This window comes from Phaeodactylum tricornutum, chromosome 19, assembly GCF_000150955.2.
Source record: "Phaeodactylum tricornutum CCAP 1055/1 chromosome 19, whole genome shotgun sequence".
NCBI classification, from domain to species: Eukaryota; Bacillariophyta; class Bacillariophyceae; order Surirellales; family Neidiaceae; genus Phaeodactylum; species Phaeodactylum tricornutum.
This window is the reverse complement of record NC_011687.1, coordinates 500,695-518,176: the sequence shown is the minus strand read 5'-3', so window position 1 is coordinate 518,176 and position 17,482 is coordinate 500,695. Positions and strand designations below refer to the sequence as shown.

At 49.1% G+C, this 17,482-nt stretch overlaps 8 protein-coding genes across 8 annotated transcripts; 4 read left to right on the top strand and 4 right to left on the bottom strand.

Moving 5' to 3' along the window:
* Positions 1-357: 357 nt before the first annotated feature.
* PHATRDRAFT_48864 (reductase with NAD or NADP as acceptor) lies at positions 358-1,774 on the bottom strand. Its single transcript, XM_002183335.1, has one exon. The coding sequence runs from the start codon at positions 1,695-1,697 to the stop codon at positions 510-512; it is 1,188 nt and encodes a 395-aa protein (XP_002183371.1). The 5' UTR covers positions 1,698-1,774; the 3' UTR covers positions 358-509.
* Positions 1,775-2,077: 303 nt separating this feature from the next.
* Positions 2,078-3,270, top strand: PHATRDRAFT_48863 (predicted protein; the record flags this gene model as incomplete). The annotated part of the gene is made up of 1 exon (XM_002183462.1): positions 2,078-3,270. The coding sequence occupies exon 1, from the start codon at positions 2,194-2,196 to the stop codon at positions 3,268-3,270; it is 1,077 nt and encodes a 358-aa protein (XP_002183498.1). The 5' UTR covers positions 2,078-2,193.
* A 44-nt stretch (positions 3,271-3,314) lies between these two features.
* PHATRDRAFT_48862 (predicted protein) lies at positions 3,315-4,515 on the bottom strand (the record flags this gene model as incomplete). Its single annotated transcript, XM_002183334.1, has 2 exons — positions 3,315-4,134; positions 4,205-4,515. 2 exons carry the CDS (start codon positions 4,513-4,515, stop codon positions 3,450-3,452), a joined length of 996 nt encoding a protein of 331 aa, XP_002183370.1. The 3' UTR covers positions 3,315-3,449.
* A 353-nt stretch (positions 4,516-4,868) lies between these two features.
* Positions 4,869-6,889, top strand: PHATRDRAFT_48861 (predicted protein; the record flags this gene model as incomplete). The annotated part of the gene is made up of 1 exon (XM_002183461.1): positions 4,869-6,889. The coding sequence occupies exon 1, from the start codon at positions 4,937-4,939 to the stop codon at positions 6,887-6,889; it is 1,953 nt and encodes a 650-aa protein (XP_002183497.1). The 5' UTR covers positions 4,869-4,936.
* Positions 6,890-6,980: 91 nt separating this feature from the next.
* On the bottom strand, positions 6,981-9,509 carry PHATRDRAFT_39432 (predicted protein; the record flags this gene model as incomplete). Its single annotated transcript, XM_002183333.1, has 3 exons — positions 6,981-7,406; positions 7,471-8,216; positions 8,306-9,509. 3 exons carry the CDS (start codon positions 9,507-9,509, stop codon positions 6,981-6,983), a joined length of 2,376 nt encoding a protein of 791 aa, XP_002183369.1.
* Positions 9,510-11,775: 2,266 nt separating this feature from the next.
* Positions 11,776-12,756, top strand: PHATRDRAFT_15479 (predicted protein; the record flags this gene model as incomplete). Its single annotated transcript, XM_002183460.1, has 1 exon — positions 11,776-12,756. A coding segment is annotated over one exon (981 nt), but the record flags the coding sequence as incomplete, so codon positions are not given.
* Positions 12,757-14,774: 2,018 nt separating this feature from the next.
* Positions 14,775-15,397, bottom strand: PHATRDRAFT_39430 (predicted protein; the record flags this gene model as incomplete). Its single annotated transcript, XM_002183332.1, has 2 exons — positions 14,775-15,032; positions 15,158-15,397. 2 exons carry the CDS (start codon positions 15,395-15,397, stop codon positions 14,775-14,777), a joined length of 498 nt encoding a protein of 165 aa, XP_002183368.1.
* A 1,007-nt stretch (positions 15,398-16,404) lies between these two features.
* On the top strand, positions 16,405-17,460 carry PHATRDRAFT_39429 (predicted protein; the record flags this gene model as incomplete). The annotated part of the gene is made up of 1 exon (XM_002183459.1): positions 16,405-17,460. The coding sequence occupies one exon, from the start codon at positions 16,405-16,407 to the stop codon at positions 17,458-17,460; it is 1,056 nt and encodes a 351-aa protein (XP_002183495.1).
* Positions 17,461-17,482: the final 22 nt, after the last annotated feature.

The following is a 17,482-nucleotide window of genomic DNA, read 5'->3' as shown; positions in this document are numbered from 1 at the left end:
ATCATGGACTACAGCGAAGCAAACGACAAAAATTTTCCACTAACGCAATTAGCACCGAAACAGGGAAGCAACTTTGGTGTTGCAATCAACGAATTAGCGATTGTGAGAGACAGTGACTCGCCATGTAAGCTTCGTTTCCGTAATGTACCACGATCAGTCGCAGACGCCATTGGCAGTTCGAAAACAATGCTGCTTGGGAAGGCTGAAATGTCCCCGTATTGCCGTCGAACGACGGCCTACAGTAAGTTGATTGCAGATGTTATGTATTCGCACGGGTACCTCTCCTAGTACTCGAATTTGCTCGATTTTGTGTGGCATGGGAAATGATCCGAAATCTACTAGAAATATGGATTGGCTCACAGGCGATGATACTTATATGTATTATTCCGTTTGAACTTGAGCGAAATTTAGTCCTACTACGTTCGTTCAATACGAGGCTCTGGTCTGAACGAACTTGGCAAACGACTTTGAAAATGAAACATGTAGTCCGAGCATTGCGTTACTCAAGATCAATCTTGTTTAGTATCTCTTCCAGCGACAACACTAGAGTCTGCTCTTCCCGTTTCTTTTTCCCACTGCGGCAGCCAGTGTTCCTTGAACCATTCAATCGTAAGAGGCCAGGCCTTGTTAAACGGCAAGACGGGCTCGTACAGTAAATCGCGTCGAGCGTTGGCAATAGAAAAGTACCGATGAATTGTCAACATTTTGACGTTGAACGGGTTGAGTTTGAGCTTTTTCTTGATTACGAATCCAATCACGTTGGCGACGTAGGCCGCTATGTAAAGAAACCATACGGGCAAATGGAATTTGCTGTACAGGTCGGTAAATCCCATGGCTAGAACTGCTTGATTCAGCATGGCCCAGAATAGCTGGGGTTCGCCATCGGTAATAATGTAGAACTTTCCCAGGGCTGCATGATTGGGCGTGTCCAGGACGTCCGAACCACACATGAGGCCGTGGCAGTAATTGTCGACGTAACAAACGCTGATTTTGTTTTTACCCTGTCCAAAAATACGCAAACGGCCTGTTCCGGCTGTTTCCAATAGTTTGGAAAGAAAAAGAGTATCGTGCGGGCCATATATTTGGTGCGGGGCTACCGAAATGGTACGAAGGGTGTCGCTGCAGGCCTTGCTGACGGCCATTTCACCGTAGGCCTTGGTTTCGGCATACATAGCAAGCCAGGTATCGGGCATGGGGAGCTCGTCTTCCGTCTGCCCCGTAACGTCTTTTCCCGTAAATCGCGTACTGGGACTCGACGAATAGACCAGTTTCGGGACCTTGCAGCGTTTGCAGTTTTCTAGGATCCGGAGCGTGCCCTTGTAGTTGACTTCGTTGTACATTTCGTATTCGTGAAAGGGTCCCACCAAGGCGGCAATGTGAAAGACCACATCAATCTTGGGCTCGGCGTCGAATGCTGCTTGTACGGCCTCGTCGGAACACAGGTCGCCGTCGGGACCCGCCAGAACAATCAATTTGCCTCCCGTCTTTTTCTGGGCTTCTTGGAAGCGCTGTTCGAGAGCTTCACTCGGCTTTGCCCGATCGAAACAAATGACGGTTCGGGCACCGCGATCCAGCAGCATTTCCACGAGACGAGCACCGCACAAGCCTGAGGAACCCGTCACGAGTGCCACACAGCCCTGCGCCGTGGCAAAGCCAGGCTCCGCCTTTTTCTTGCCGGGAGATTTCCAACCAAACATGACGAGCTCGGCACTGCACTTATTGACTGTGAGCTACCGGAAGCAACAGCAACGATGATAAAGAAAGCACTCGGTCGAAAGCAAACGCAGAACAATAGAGAGACGGCAAGATAGGGGACCCGCTACAGGAAGCGTTCTGACAGTGAACCCCTTACAGTTGGCAAAAAATTCTCATTGCCTGTGGGAAGGCTGAACTGCAAAGATCGAATACCCGGAGAGAGAAAGAACTTTTCCAGTTATGTCCGGGTTGTTATTATCTGGCGACCCAAAATAGTACAGGAACCTAGTGTAAGTACAGCAAGAAGCTTCGTCCCGTGTCGGTTCGAGAGAACGTATTCGACCATGGTGGGAAGTGCTCCCACTTCCATCTCGGTCGCCGGCCACAAAGGACGTTGCTGACTGTGAACGAGCTCGCAGTCAACCGACTCTCTCACAATCTTGGTTGCAATCAAAACATCCAGCCTTGAGATCCCATCCTTTCGCTTGCTACGCAACCATGGAGCTTCTATTCCGAGGAAATATGTCGGTTGGCGTCGTTCTCTCTTTGCTGTCACTGTCACTCTGTTCGATATCGGCTTTCCAGTGGTTCGGTCATCGGCGATCACCCGCACCTTTTCGTCAGAACCAGAACCGAAACATAAAAGGGACACTCACGAGACCCCAACTAAACCATGGTGGACTCGGAATGGTTATCAAGGAAGGCAATTCCAGTAACATCGACAATCAAAAATACACACCACATCTCTCCACCAACGGTTTGAAAGACGGAGAACCAACGCATTCCATGAGTCAGACATCCCGGCTGTCCCACGCCATGCTCAAAGTACCCCGGGTCGACGAAACAGTCCGATTTTGGCAAGCTCAAGGGGGTACAGTACTAAAATCTTCCTTGGATGACAGGCATGCCTACAAATCGGCATTCGTCGCTCTTGGCAACGGCACATCTACCAAAGACACGTTTGCGCTGGAGCTCGTCCCATACGAAGCCCCTGGTTTTCATGTTGGTAACGTTGTCTCTTATCTGGGCGTTAGCCTGCTGCTTCAATTCCGTGACAATCTGCTGGGTGCCGTCAAGGGCGAGAAGCCTTCCAACGCCGGTATGAGCAAAACACTTTCCTGGGACGACGAACCGAACGGCATAGCGATTCAAAGTGCTGCGTCAGCACCAGGGGACTACTTTTGTCGGTTAGCGCTTAAATCGAACGATTTGGAAGCTAGCCGCGACTTTTATACTAACTTGCTAGGTATGCAGGTCAAGGCAGCCGACGAGACAATGCTCTGTCTACGATACGAACCGTCCAACGCCGACGGGTTGAGCCGGCAAGGGGGTGTACCCACAACATTGGTGCTAGAATACACTAAAGAGCCACTTAATCATGGGAATTGTCTGGATCACGTTGCTATTCGAACACGAGCCAACGTGGAAGACGAATACCGGAGGCTTCAGCAAGCCTTTGTGAAGGGCGAGATAGACAGCAAGCTGTATTTAAAGCCAACGCAAATGTTTGGGGCAACCGTTATGGGAGTGAAAGACCCCAACGGATATCGCATTGTACTAGCGAGCGAGGTATGACGCAATGCTAGTAGCACTTTGTCCTTTAAAAAAATAATACCGGCTTTGTCGCCTTGAAATCGCATTTTACTAGTTGCTGCGATTGATATCCCGATTAGGTCTTGCTTTTAGCGCTTTGGTTTCTATATTTCTGTAGTAATGCGCATTAATTGAGGGTATTGTAGTTCTGTCTTGAACATTTACGCCAGGGCTGTCAGTCGCGCCATTTCGTCTTCGGTTAGTTCGAAATCAAAAATATCCAAGTCCTCTGTAAAGTGGGCCTTGTTCTTCGATTGGGTCGTAAAGGCTCCACCAGTTTGCACGATCCATCGCAGGGCGACCTGGGCGAAGCTTTTACCGTAGCGTTTGCCGATTTGCGCGCATGTGCCTTTCATCGACGACGAAAAGCGTCCACCTAAACTACCTCCAAGGGGCGCCCAGGCCTGGACTAATACTCCGCGCTTTTTGTTTTCGACAATCACATTTCTGTCCGGGTGGTAGGCTACACTGTAGGGCAGCTGGTTTACGACGGGCTTGACCTTGGCCTTTTGCAACACGCAGTCGAGTTCAGCTGGGGAAAAATTGGAAACGGAAAGGCTCTTTGTCAATTTTTGTGCGTGCATACTTTCAAAGGATGCCCATTGTCCCTGTATTGATTCACAGTCCGGCCCGGGATAGTCCAACATGATCTGATCCAAATACTCAATGTTACCGTAACTGAACTTTTCCATGTTCTGTTGCCACCCTTTGCTGGTCGCCTGACGCGCGGCTTCGTAGCCGCTCGCTCGGTTCGAGACTACCGATCCACAAATATACAGTTGATCTCGGGAGATACCGCTGTCGCGCACGGCCCGGGCAAAGCCCTTTTGATTCCGGGCCAAAACACTGGCAAACCTCTAGGGCTGTAAGAGTTAGTTTGTAGGCGGTATCGTCGTCGTAGATTTGTAGTCCGAACGAAGCTAGCGGAAAGGCGCCGCCATCGGACAGCGTCGCAATCGGTGCGATCGTTGGAGGAATTGCGTCAGCCGAGGCGACGAAAGGCGGAATCACTCCCGACGCGATCAATCCAGTCGTGGCTGCGATGGTGCCTCGCACCAGCGCCTGTCTCCGATCAAGAGTAACACTTGGTAATCCACACAGCGCTTCGGGATGATTTGCAGCCGGGCGCACGGAGAGTGCATCAGCCTCCAGAAAACTCCCCAGACCGATAGCGGGGACAAGCAGCGCCAGCGCTCGCCAGCGAGAAATGAATTGGAAAATCGACATGGAAGAATTGCAACGAATGATCGGGCTTGAATGAGCTGATTGTATCTAATGCAAATTAATGGAGTAAGATGAAAAAATATCGGATACCTGTTGGATCTTTGCCGTGATTCTGTTCTATCAGTTCTCCATGTCCCGAACGTCAGAAGCGTTTCACATTCAGTCGTGTTTGGGGTTTCACAGTCAAGAATGCCTGTCTTGAAGTCAAAGATGAGTATGACGTCATTTTGTGGAACAACGGGATGCGGTCATAAATCGGACCCAACACAATTGCAAGGGATTTTAGACCATATTTTTCCTCGCTTGCGTGATGTGATCAAGATGAGTCTCACTGGAAGGCGTAAAGAAATTGACCATGACCAAGCACTAAAGTAGAGAGTGGACTTAGTTTATTTTGGTGAGCACCAGGACAGCTTTATCTGGAATGGATCTTGTTCGACAAGCAAGGACGATTCTCCTCTTGTTGGTTACAGCATGTTTATGGAGTCACTGGACAAGATTGCAGATCCTGTCGGCGTCGTCCGTCACCGACGAGATTTCACTCACAGTCAATGCAGGTAACTCCAAAAGACCTGAGCAAGTCAAGACCGGGGAATCATGTTCCGATTTTTCCAAAATTGGGTCGTTCCGTCGTGCGAACATATCCCTAACAGGAACTCTTGATGGGACAAGAACGACAGCTGCACAAGAAGACGGGGCAATGTGTGGAGCCGTCGCGTCTCGGTCAGCACTCGGCTTGTGGGGACAGCATTTTGATCACATATTGAAAGCAAGCAGGCTGCGCAAAGACCGATTCTTTGTTCAGCACAACATGATGCTGGAAATCCTGAAAATGATTTCTCCTCGGCTTCCCATGTCGACACAATCCACTCCACGAGAATGGGATCTCGTGGGGTCTGTCCTTCGCAAAGGATGGAGACGGTACCAGTTTTTGCAGGACGAACAATTACGCAAGAATCATAGCCACAACAGTATGTTTAAGGAGCCGGACATTGTGAACATTGTGGTCTTGGGAGGATCGGTAACGGAAGGGGTGAATTGCTACGCAATAAAGGGGAATAACTTGGTCCGTTGCGCTTGGCCAGGGCGACTGGAACTCCTCATAAATCGCCTGGCAGGGGGCAAGCTCGTCAAAGTTCATAATTTGGCGAACGGTGGGACCAACACGTTGACCGGACAGGCCATTTTGAAGTATGACCTCCTTCCCGAGTTGACCAAACACCCAGATATACTCATCAACGCTTATTCGACCAATGACATGCATATTTCGACCATGAGGTCCGCAGCGGGTGAAGAGACTAGTTTGCGTGACACAGTATTTCGTATGGCCCAATCATTTGCGAGACTCGTTATGGATCCAACGTCCTGCGGACGCCGTCCACTCCTTCTTTGGTTGGATGACTATGTCGGCAACGAGCAGCGCGAAATAAAAGGCATCACACAGCTTTCGCAAGAAATCCAAGTGCTCTCGAACTATTACGGCTTTTCGTTCATATCGTATGCCAATGTTGTTCGGGATTGGATTTATGGAGACACTCATGGGTCGCTTTTTTCACCATCTTGGTATACCAACGGAAGATTTGTTCGTCAGATCCATCCCGGGCAAGTTATGCATTTAGCAACCTCCTGGATCATGGCGTACAATTTACTAGAGTTGGCAACGGCATACTGCACTACGGAGCTGTGGAACGACTCAGCAACAGCTAATCCATCTACTGACTTTCCTCAGCCTGTTCGGACTCCTGGTCAGGAAAAATTGTTTGACTCGATGCGCTACCAACCAAAACCGAACAGCCTACCCCCATATCTAACAGACCATTTGAGCTTAACAAACGTGACAGATGAATGGAACAAAGCTGCACAAGTGAAAAAAACCATATGTCCTACTGATAATGAAGGCACAAGGTGCATCTTCTCCTGGATCAGCGGGGTCGATCGAAAGGAAACTGTAAATAGTATACAAAGTGTGTTTTCGTCAATTGTTAAGATCCCCGGAGCCTGGGACGTTGGTGACGACACGGGTCGAAAAAAATATGGTTGGAATACATCGTTGAGAGGGTCACAGCTTCTTTTTGAATTCACAGGATTGAATCAAACAGTCCAAACTGTTACTTTGTTTCCAATGAAAAGCTACAGTGAGAAATGGCGGGAATCGACTGCTGTCGTTGAGTTCTTTGCAAAGCCAGACAGCCATTTGGATTGGGCCTATCTGACATCGTTGGTTGTACAAGGTTTCCACTTCAAAAACACCAGCGAAATGTACACTATTCCCGTCAAAATGCCAACCGAGGTTGCAGTCAGAGCCGACTTTCGGGTAAGACTGACTCTCACCAACGGAACTACATTTAAACTAATGGGCCTTGCGGTTTGTAGCTAGCCTCAAAACAGTGTCTGCAATAATTTGCACATACTTGAAGATGATTATCACTTCACGCCTACGATTTGTCAAAATGTGCGGCTCATTCCATTTACAATAAAGTAACAATAAGCAATAGGACACCGGTAACAAGGCCCATTGAGCGACCAATACTTAAGGTTGAGCTCGATGCAGGAGCAGGAGCTGGTGCAGTAGGCGTAACCGTTGAAGCGCTATCGGTCGGCTCAGTGGAGGCATCAAACGCGCAACCAATCATACCACAAACAGTGAGTGCGTCGCCTTCAGGCATATTGTCAAGCGATGGAACAGGAAGATCATAAACGGCAGGTCGCTCATTGTCAAACGCAATGGCTGAACAAGTCTCACTAGGCTCAAGAGACCCGGGAACGTCAGATTGCGTGGTTAGTGATATTTGACACTCAAATGGTGCCGTGATTGCTCCATCGGTGCGAGCAGTTGCAAAGTCGGTCAGCAGTGTTTCGGGTGAGAAGCCAATGTATTCGGCAGTGTGTGTGTCCTGGAGAAAGTCTATTGTGAGATGTTGATGAATCAATGGTCAAATCCAAGCAAGATCAACGTACCATGGTTGCTTTAATGGCAACAAAGCCCTTCTTCCCAATATCAGAAAATTTGAGGTTTGGATTAGCACGTGCGTAACCCCTGTTCATGATATCAATGGCTACGTCTTCGCCCCCAATGGCTTCCAAGATTGGACTGAACACTGGTAAGAAAGCGTTTTTGAACCCTGGGGAAGTCACACTTGGACAGCCGAGATTGATAGCCACCGGGGCACCCTCAACTTCCCCTCCCTCAACAAGCACCCATGCAAATGCGTCGTGTAGATCTCCTCCCAGTACTACCATGTTATTGGTCGAGGCCTTTGCCATTTCTGTAATCTTGGCGCGTTCAGCGTAAAAACCACCGTAGTCGTCGAGGTTCCATTCAATGTCGGCAACGCGTAGAGCCGAAATCAGTCGGGCAGTTAAGGCGGCTTCGGAAAGCATGAAGGCATCGAAGTATGTCTGAATGATGGCCTGAACCTCCTCGGGTGCGTCCAAATAAAACTGTGCCGCGTCAGGTAAGACATAGTGACCCATCATTGTGTTTGCAGCCCAGATTTGCCAAGGTTTTCCTGCCGCCTTGGAAGCTTCAAAGACGTCTTCCAAGGTGTCGAAATAATCACCAAGCATGGAGAAGCTCTCGTTCAGTCGGCTTCCCCGATCGCTTTCTCGGATTTGCTGGATAGCAGCGTAGGCATCGGAGCTCGGATCGGAGTACGAGCTCACATTTGTGTTCACCGCACCTACAGCGGCGTACGTTGCAAAGGCTGTAGAGTAGAAATGAGTCGAGCGCTTATGTGAGAGCAATATCCAATATTTTGGAAAGTTTTCATGGTCCTTGGATGTCCTTTCTTACCAGACGCTCCCGTGGACTCTTCCGTACGAAAGCTCATGCGCGTATCAAAGGAAGCTATGGTGGCCAAGTCGCCCCATTCAATAATTTGGGTCAACGTTCCTGTCTGAATCTCGCCCATGGTACCTTCGACGTATCGAATAGGCATCCATTCCCAATACGCCTGGGCGGCAGCTGTAAAGCGTTCCACCGCATCACCTTCCGGTCGGTCGCATTGGGCAGCTGCTTTGTCGGCATCAGGTGATGTAGCGTTAGCGAGGCAAGTTTCCTGGTGGTTCTCCGCTCCAGTTCCTTGATTGACGTTTCCATAACTGTCGTTGGTGGTCTCGTGATCGTCCCACGTGGCAATCATGGGAGCACGCCGCCGCAAATTGCGAAGACCTTCATCGTGCGCCACATGTGTCGAATGACGATTGCGGTAATCTTGTAAGTCAATTGTTTCCCAAATAGGCAAAACAAACTGATCGCGTTGCTCAGCTGCTTCGCGTGCATACGTGTCGAAGAGGCCATACTCGTAGTAATAGTCGCCAACGTGAATCCACAGATCCAAATCTTGGATTGTCGAAGCAACGTCATAGGCGTGGAAGAAACCGTTAGTAAAGTGGGAGCACGAGAAAAAAGCGTATATGAGATCAGGATCTTCGTCCCCCGGGGCCGGGGCGGTTTTCGTCAAACCGATATCGGAAACCTGCTGTCCGTCGGAAAAGACGTACACAAACTGCGTGTTGGAAGGCAATCCCGTCACATCAATCTTGGCAGTGAAGTCAGACGCAGCAGTGACCGTGACCTTGCCACGCTTAATGTTTTCATTGAGTGTAGGATCCAGGTGCGCGTTGACCTCCAGATTAGGATCAATAGCAGCCATACGAAACTCCAACGTAATTTCATCGTCGACGTTGACGGGAGTATAACGCGTCCAGATGATGACTGCATCTGCCAACGGATCACCGGAAGCAACAGAATGGAAAAAGCCAGCTTCTCCGCCAAACCTGTCAGCAAGAATGTGGTTGGAAGTTTCAAGAGTTCCGTCTTGAAGACGACGTCGTCCACGGAGAACTTCGTGAGCGGGGCGTTGCTTTGTCTTGGACATGAGGGCTTCGACTTCTTCCATGGACTTGGCAGCGAAGAGCTCGGGTAAGGGACTGCAGTGGGCATCACGGAGGAGATTGCCAACGTAGAGAAAACTTAAGACAGTAGGAATCTTCATAGTGTGGCCTCAAGTGTTATAGGCAATCCTTTGGTGAATTCGGCAAAATCAGCGTAATTCACTGTCAATCGGATTTGTGATGCCGAAAAAATGATTCACCTTATCGGTATCGTCAGGCCCTGAATCTTGATCTGATCTTGGATGAATCTTTTTTGCGTAGATAATGGACTGTGGAAATTGAATCTTTCATTTTCTCTGCCGCTGGGAAGATACCTGTACCTGTGCCCATGTTTTTCATCTAGTTAGACGTAAAGCTACGAATCAATCAATCTTACCTTGTAAAAGGGAAGGGCAAAGATTATCCGATGGTTCTGACCTATTACCGTAGACAAAAAAATGTGGTGACACAGGAACATCGTAGCTGGTTGACAAAGAGACCATTTCTTTGTAAAAATGCATGGATGAACCAGTAGGTCCATCAAGAACCCAACTTGACAGCGACTTTTGTGTCGAAATTTTACTTTTCATTAAATGTAAATCCAAATACTACTAAGTCGGACACGCACGCGAAATACTCTATATTGTCTATGTATCACAACGAGTTCCATTTAATTATCGTTGGGTTTCGGATCAAAAACGCTGGCGACGGTCTTGATAGCTGATCCTGAGTCTCTCAAATTGCGTGCTGCGTTCTAGGCATACGTTTTCCGTCTTTGATGGACGGCTATCGATGGGAAGGTAGACTGGCAGCGCCCAGAGATTTGCTTTGCGTGCTAGCTAGGAATCCTCACAAGAACCGTGAACGTCGTCTCCGAAGGGCTAGAGATGTGACAAAATATCGTTCCGAAACATTCAAACCGTCGACACCACACAACCAATAGGAATGTGGTGCGGAATGTAAATGACCAAATATTCCAACTTGTGAGCAAGGCCCTCCTCGATGTCTGTAGAACTTATACGCCAAAAATGGAACAGGATAAAAAAGATTTGAGGATTAGATGAAGGAATTCATTTTCTTAGAACAATACACAAGAATAGCCATTGCCACCAGTGAGGTACAAAACCATGTGACAGTGAGTGTGATTTGCGCACGCCAAAGAAAACTACCGACTTTTTAGAGTGGAATTGGTCGTCGGACCCCCAAGGCACCCAAGGCACCAAATCCCCCTCAATCCTTGGCGAATCATGATTTACTGACAGTAACGAGTGACAGGGACTTTTTACAGCAGTCAAGTGAACAAACTTCATCCCAAAACTTGGGCGTGTGTACCAAAGTTGTAGTAGGTCTTGGATTGGATAGAATACGTCAGACTTTTCACCGGTTCGCATTTTGAAAACCCGGAAAGGAGAGTTGATCGGAGTTCGTCGACTCGAGTCGACCACATCTGTTGTGCGCGATACACGGTAAGGCGCAAGCAGTTTCGGCGTGTACCGTACTCTACTGTATCCCGAGTTCGACATTCCTTTGACTGTGGAAGCTCTTTGCTCGCAACGTTCGGACGTCTTTCGCTGGCCCTTTGCAGACATACTTGTGAGATTGGCCTTGCATGAACAAGCGCGTTTCAAATCGAGGCACCAGATAACAATCACCATGGGGTGTTCTCAGAGTACGCCAGCGAATGTAGTCGATGCGAGGCCTGCATCCTCTAACAAGGCCGCCCCCAAGCCCCGTAAGTGTCGGTGTTCGTGGATAGTTCCTGAAGTCTGACGGTTGGCCTGGGTTGACATTCGTCGTCCCCCCGCGCTCTCGAAAGATATCGTCTCTTTCATTTAATTGTGGCTTGTGTAGCATGCACATTGCGCTCCGGTGTCCGAACCTGCTTTGAGTGTTCCTTGCCTTGCTTACCTCAGTCCCTCTCTCTCTCTCTTTCTCTCTGTTCCGTCAGTAGCGACTAAGCCATCATCCCAACCCGCAAAACTACCCAGTGCCAACGAGACGAAAGATATGCATCAGCACGAAGAATCCCGGAAAAGCAAGAACAATTACGCCAAGCACGTGCCGAATCTTCCGGACAACCACACGGACAACTTGAGCACCGAGGAGCGCCCCCGCTTTGCTTCGTATGCTTCTGGCGCCTCCACTCCGGATGATCTTTCCGACGACGGTTCAAACAACTCGGGAGGGTCGCATCATTCTGGTTCCCGCTTTGAGCGCAAGGTGTCAAATCCCAAAATGCTGTCACACAGTACTTCCGCAATTGGTCTCGACGAAATGATCGAAGACCGACGGGAAATTGGTGATCTGCGCCAGAATGTGGTCCACATTGAAGTGCCCTTTGGCAAACCGATCGAAGAAGTCTACGAAGGAGTGCACAATGGGCCTGTGCTAGGTTCCGGAATTTCGGGACTGGTGCGACTAGTCACCCATAAGGCAACCGACATTAAGTATGCTGTAAAGGTCCTCGATTTGGGATTGGTAGATACCGCTGAAGGACTACGCCAGTTGCGCGAGGAAATCTTCATCATGTGTCAGCTTGATCACCCTAACATTGTTCGCTTGGAAGAAGTCTACGAGAGTCACTCGGAGATTTATCTCGTACAAGAATTGTGCTTAGGTGGTGAACTGTTTGACCGTTTGGACGAGCAGCCAGACTATCACTACACGGAGGCCGAGTGCGCGCGTTTGGTAAAACAAATGCTCAGTGCCGTGCGCTACTTGCACTCCAAAGGAATCATTCACCGCGATCTCAAGCTGGAGAACTTTCTCTTCTCGAGCAAGTCCTCCGACTCGGAACTTAAAATGATCGACTTTGGACTATCCAAACATTTCCGATACGGGGAAATCCAGCACGAGGCCGTTGGAACCCCGTACACTGTCGCTCCCGAAGTTATTCACGGATCGTACGACGAGCGGTGCGATATCTGGGCGATTGGTGTCATTTCCTTTCTACTCCTTTCTGGTGACCCTCCCTTTGGAGGCTGCGGTGGACCGGAACCCCTCATGACTGTCCGATCGAATATTCTGCGTGGTCACTATGCGTTCGAACCTGAAGATATTTGGGCAAACGTATCTACGCTGGCGCAAGACTTTATTAAAGCCGTACTCGTGACCAATCCGCAACAACGTCCGACCGCTCGGGAAGCCCAAAAGCATCGATGGCTGCAAGAATGGGCCTCGCGCTCCCGCAAGGGAAACGACAACAACCTGAATCCAAACGTGGTCAAGGCATTAGTCAATTTCAAAGAGTTTTCCGACATGCGCAAACTGCTTTGCGAAGTTTTGAGCTTCACGCTGTTGCCCTACCAGATTAAGGAACTGCGACGGGAATTTGAAAAAATGGACACGGATGGTTCCGGAGAAATTTCTCTGGCAGCGTTGAAACAGGTGCTCATGACAAATGCGGGCGCGGGATCGTTGGGTGCCTTGACTGAAGACGAAGTAACGGACATTTTCAACGCAATGCGGGTACGCAAGACCGAAACGCGTATTCATTGGCACGAGTTTATCGCTGCGGGATTGTCCCAGTGCCAAGTCGACGACCGAAACCTACGTTTGGCGTTTGATCGTCTCGATTCGGACCATAAAGGGGTATGTGTCTCTGAGTATCGAGAAGGGTTGTGTGCCGATCGTTTTCCGTTTGCCTTACCATCCCTTTTGCTCGACGATTCTAGTATATCACGCTGGATGACATTATGGACTTGATGGGAAGTGATGCCCTGCAGAGCGAAGACGACATGCATCGTATGTGGGGAGACAGCATAAAAGCGGTCAAATGCCAAAACGCCCGAATTATGTACGGAGATTTTCTGCTGCTGATGAAAGGGCAGACGAAAGAAGGTCCACCCATTATTAACCCGCCTGTACTTTTGGAAGGGACTATCCTGACCAGAAAGTTGGAGCCTGTTCCAGAAGCCGAAGCAAGTGCTGTCTTGGAAGAAGTAGATACTCCGATTCTTGAGCATAAGGTTGTAATGTTACCAAGTGGTGAGACGATCGGACCAGGTGGTATTATTACTGAACCCGAAGGTGAAAATTTAAGCGACTCGAACCATACACCGAAGCGTACTCAATCTCCAGCCGTTGTTTTGGGAGCCAAATCGGCCCCTACGACTCCCGCAGATCACAGACGCGTTACGGATATAGAGTTTGTTGACTCGCCACTTTCCATGGACGACGACCATGATATAATCTCTTCTGGACCCGGTGTACCGGGATCGGCCGCCTCCTTGACGCCGCCAACCTCTCCAAGACGCGGAGCACAGGATTATGTGACACCGTCGAATGGTCGCGCAACTGTTGAGTTTCTTGGAGCTGACAAGTCGGATAGTCTGACTCTTCCTGGTCTTTCTTCGAAGCCCGCCCCTTACACAAGACGTCGTTCTCGTTCCGTTGGAGACGACAAAACGGAAGAAGAAAACCAAGGTTTCAACGAAATTGCGGATGCTGTGCGGGATATGCTCTTACCCGAGACGGATCATGATCATAGTAAAGAACAATCGGACGAGACCAGCAAAAACGAGTCCAAGTCAGTGTTGCAGGTCAATCGAAAGCTTTACCGCGCTCATCGCCATATGCGTTTGGCTGTGTTGGAAGCATCCAAACGATTCGAAGAGCAGCAGGCAACTCATACCCGTGAGATTCTTGCCGCACGGACAACTGTGGAAACCGAAGACGAAACAGGAATGATTCAAGCTGGTCTCGTCATGCGTCACGGCAATACGAAGCAAGTCTCGTCGGAAGCGATCCATGCAGTGATGGCGGAGAATGAAGCTCAGCAGCTTGCTTTGGTTGAAAAAGCAAACCGCCGTGGGGGACGCGGACGTCGATCTCGGAAAAAGACTATTTCCGACATGTCAGGAATGATGTCATCCATGGGTCAGGACGAGTTGAAGGCGATTGCGGCCAAAGCAGCTGCAGATGCAGCTTTGGACGAAACGAAAACCGACGAAGAGGCCGTAGATTTGCCAGGTGGTAGACAGTCTTCTTTGCCAGAACTACCGGAGCTGAGTCAAGATGGGCAGATCCGGGGTGCGACGGTCCCGGGCAACTTTCGGAAAACGAGCGATCCATTCAGCAAGAAAGGTAAATACGGCGCCGCAGCCGCCTGGAATGAATGAGATCTTGAGAGCGTGAGGAGAATTGATTCGAGTAGAAGACCATTTTCTATTGTATAACAGACATAAATCCACCACTTGCATCAGCGAGACTCTTTTTGCTTTCCAATGATGTAGGATTCTTGTCCCTATCTACTGATGCTACGTGTGAACTCAGGTACATGGTTGGTTACTAATTATAACAGTGCTTCGAAAGATATTGTTGCAGTAAGCGCAGTTTTCATTATACCGCCTAGAAAAGGCTATGATGTGAGACATCACTGTACTATGTCAAGCGGAAATTTTTGCTTTGATAGCGCCAAGTTCTTGTCGCAACGCCTTTATGGTTGCTGCACTACTTTGTCGCATGGCTTTGTGGGTGTGATGTTGTGATTCATCGGCAGCTTGCAGTTCCTCGATAAGATCAATCAAGGCTGCGGTGGCGCGTTCCAAAGCGTCATCGGCAGTTTCCCACTCTTCCAACTGATTGCTGCCTTCTTCCTGCTGACTGCAATCGGCAATGCATTGTCTGGCTTCCTCCAACTGGCTCTGTAATCGTGTAGAGAAAAGGAAGAAAAAGGATGTTGATAAGCACACCTCCAACATACAATAAATTTCCCCACGACTGGATTGCAGAAATTTGACATCCAGATGGGCAATGACTTGACACGTACCTCAAAGTATTCCACCGCTTTCAGCAAGGCTTCATCCGAGGGCTTTCCCGTCAATAATTGGTCCTCAGGGTTATGATGTTGAGCTTCCTCCAGCATCCGACAAATCGTCGTCCGCACGAGGTTCTGTTCTTCGTGCAGAGTATTCCTGCTGGTACTGGCGGCGCCCAAGTTTCGTGTCAGGTTGCTGCGCCTGGGCGCCAGCAGCCGCGGGATCACCCCACGTGTTCTACTCATCCACATCGTTCGGGACACCACGTTCATCATCGATACTCAAAGTCAAGACCTTTCAAGGAATTTTCCACTGCTGAAGTGTTTTATGGGAACGCCGATCGATATCGTTTTCGTCGACTGGATTGACGCGACGCGACGCGGCGCACTGTCCCGAATATGGACACATGAACAACTACCATAGTACCTTTTCGAACGATGCGGTAAAGGAGCTCGAAAACAGAGGAGCTCGTGTCGAGAGGATTGAGAGGCTGGGAGCAAGTCGCAGGAATCTCCCAAGCCTCGGTCGACGACATTTGGAAGTCACATTGAGATAAATTTGCGTAGGAAAGTGTTAAACAAAATGCAGTCAAACCGCTATTTAACAGTGAATTTACAATAAATCATCCTGACTGTCGATTGGAAGGAGGACATTTTCAAAACGGAGACCATAAGATGTTGCAGCGAAATTCAAAAGAAGTTGGCCCAACGCAATATCTCTTTTTCAACAATGCTGAGAGATTCAACCAAAGGCCACTTTCTTTTGGATCATGAAGCCTTTCCATTAGGTTTGGTAGATACTGCATAAGAGCAAGACTTAAAAGCGCTTGGTCGACCCCGCACATTAATCTGAATGTGAGCTACTGAGAAACCAAGCTTGGTACGATTGATGACCACTACTTTGAATGCCAAATGATAAACACATTCAATAATAAATTATATCACAAGTCGTGCATTTCCGAGTTCTCTCTAAGGTCTGGTAAAGTACATATCGAACAATTGGCCTTCGTTGAACGTCAGAAAGACTACTGATAAATTTGTCATCATACTGCGCACGCGTACAATTATTCGACCGTCACGACTTTGTGGTTTTACTTCGTATCTCTGCTATGGTCAAAAGATGCTCACAAAGTAGGTACGGGAAAAGAACAGGAAAACATTCCCTCCTATGCAGGTAGAATCTGGGCCGAAGAGAATTTTCTGCTCGCGAACAATCAATATTTTTGTTGGAGTGGCGACTTGTAAGCGATACAGTAGAAATGGGATCCAACGTTACATTGCTCTTGTTGGCAGGAGCCTCGTTCGTCGTGTCACTGACTACCTTTATGGAATCACGCATGGTCCTACTCGCGTCGCACCGTACGGTAGAAGAAGTTGTGGCTATCGAATCGAATCTGGCTGATCTTTACAGTAGTAGACTCGTCAGCACGGAACAGTCGCTTGGTGCCCGTTTGAGCGAGACCAGTTGCACACTATCAGACATATCCTTTGTCCGAAATCTATCGCTTTCAGTTTCACAGCCAACTTGGCTGGCTTCCTTTCCCGGTTCGGGCTCCGAATTGCTCCGCGAACTCGTACAAGCCTCCACTGGATTCGCCACGGACGAAGTTTACAACCGCGACACGGACTGTCAGGACTCCTCCGTGATCATGTGCAAAACGCATTGGCCCTTGCGCATCGGTGGTGATGCCCGGAAATGGGGTGCTCCACCGGTGGCCCGGGCTCCTCGTTTTGCCAGTGATGTATTCGTGTTGGTCCGCCATCCGGCCGAAGCTTTGCCATCCTTTTTCAATTACAAGTGGGAAATGCAGCATCACGTTCAAGATCATTCGCAACAAGGGACCGAAGAGGAATGGAATGCTTGGAGGGATCGACGTTTCGATCAAGATTTAGAAAATTGGAAGCGACTTTTAAGGGTGTGGGCGACGCAAATGACACCCTACAACGTGGCGCACGTGATTGCTTACGAAGATTTGGTGGATGAAAGGAAAGGTCCTCGTTTGTTTCAAACCATCACTGAACATCTCCAAGCCACCGTTTCCCGACCCATATATGGATTTGACGACCCAGAAAATGCCTTCAACGACAACGCCGTTACACAATGGACGTGTCTATGGAAAAAGATAGTGCAAGAACGGGCAGCAAAGAAGCGACGCACTCGAGGGTATCAGCCATCGTACCATCTGCGGCAAAAGACAGCTTTGATCCGAATCCTGCAGGAGGCTATGGACGAGCTGTCCGACTACCCCCTCTTTCTACCAATTTTGCAACGCTACAAGGACGATACGGAACGTATTCTTGTCTCGCAAAGTTAATCCTTCCGTAGACAGGGACCGC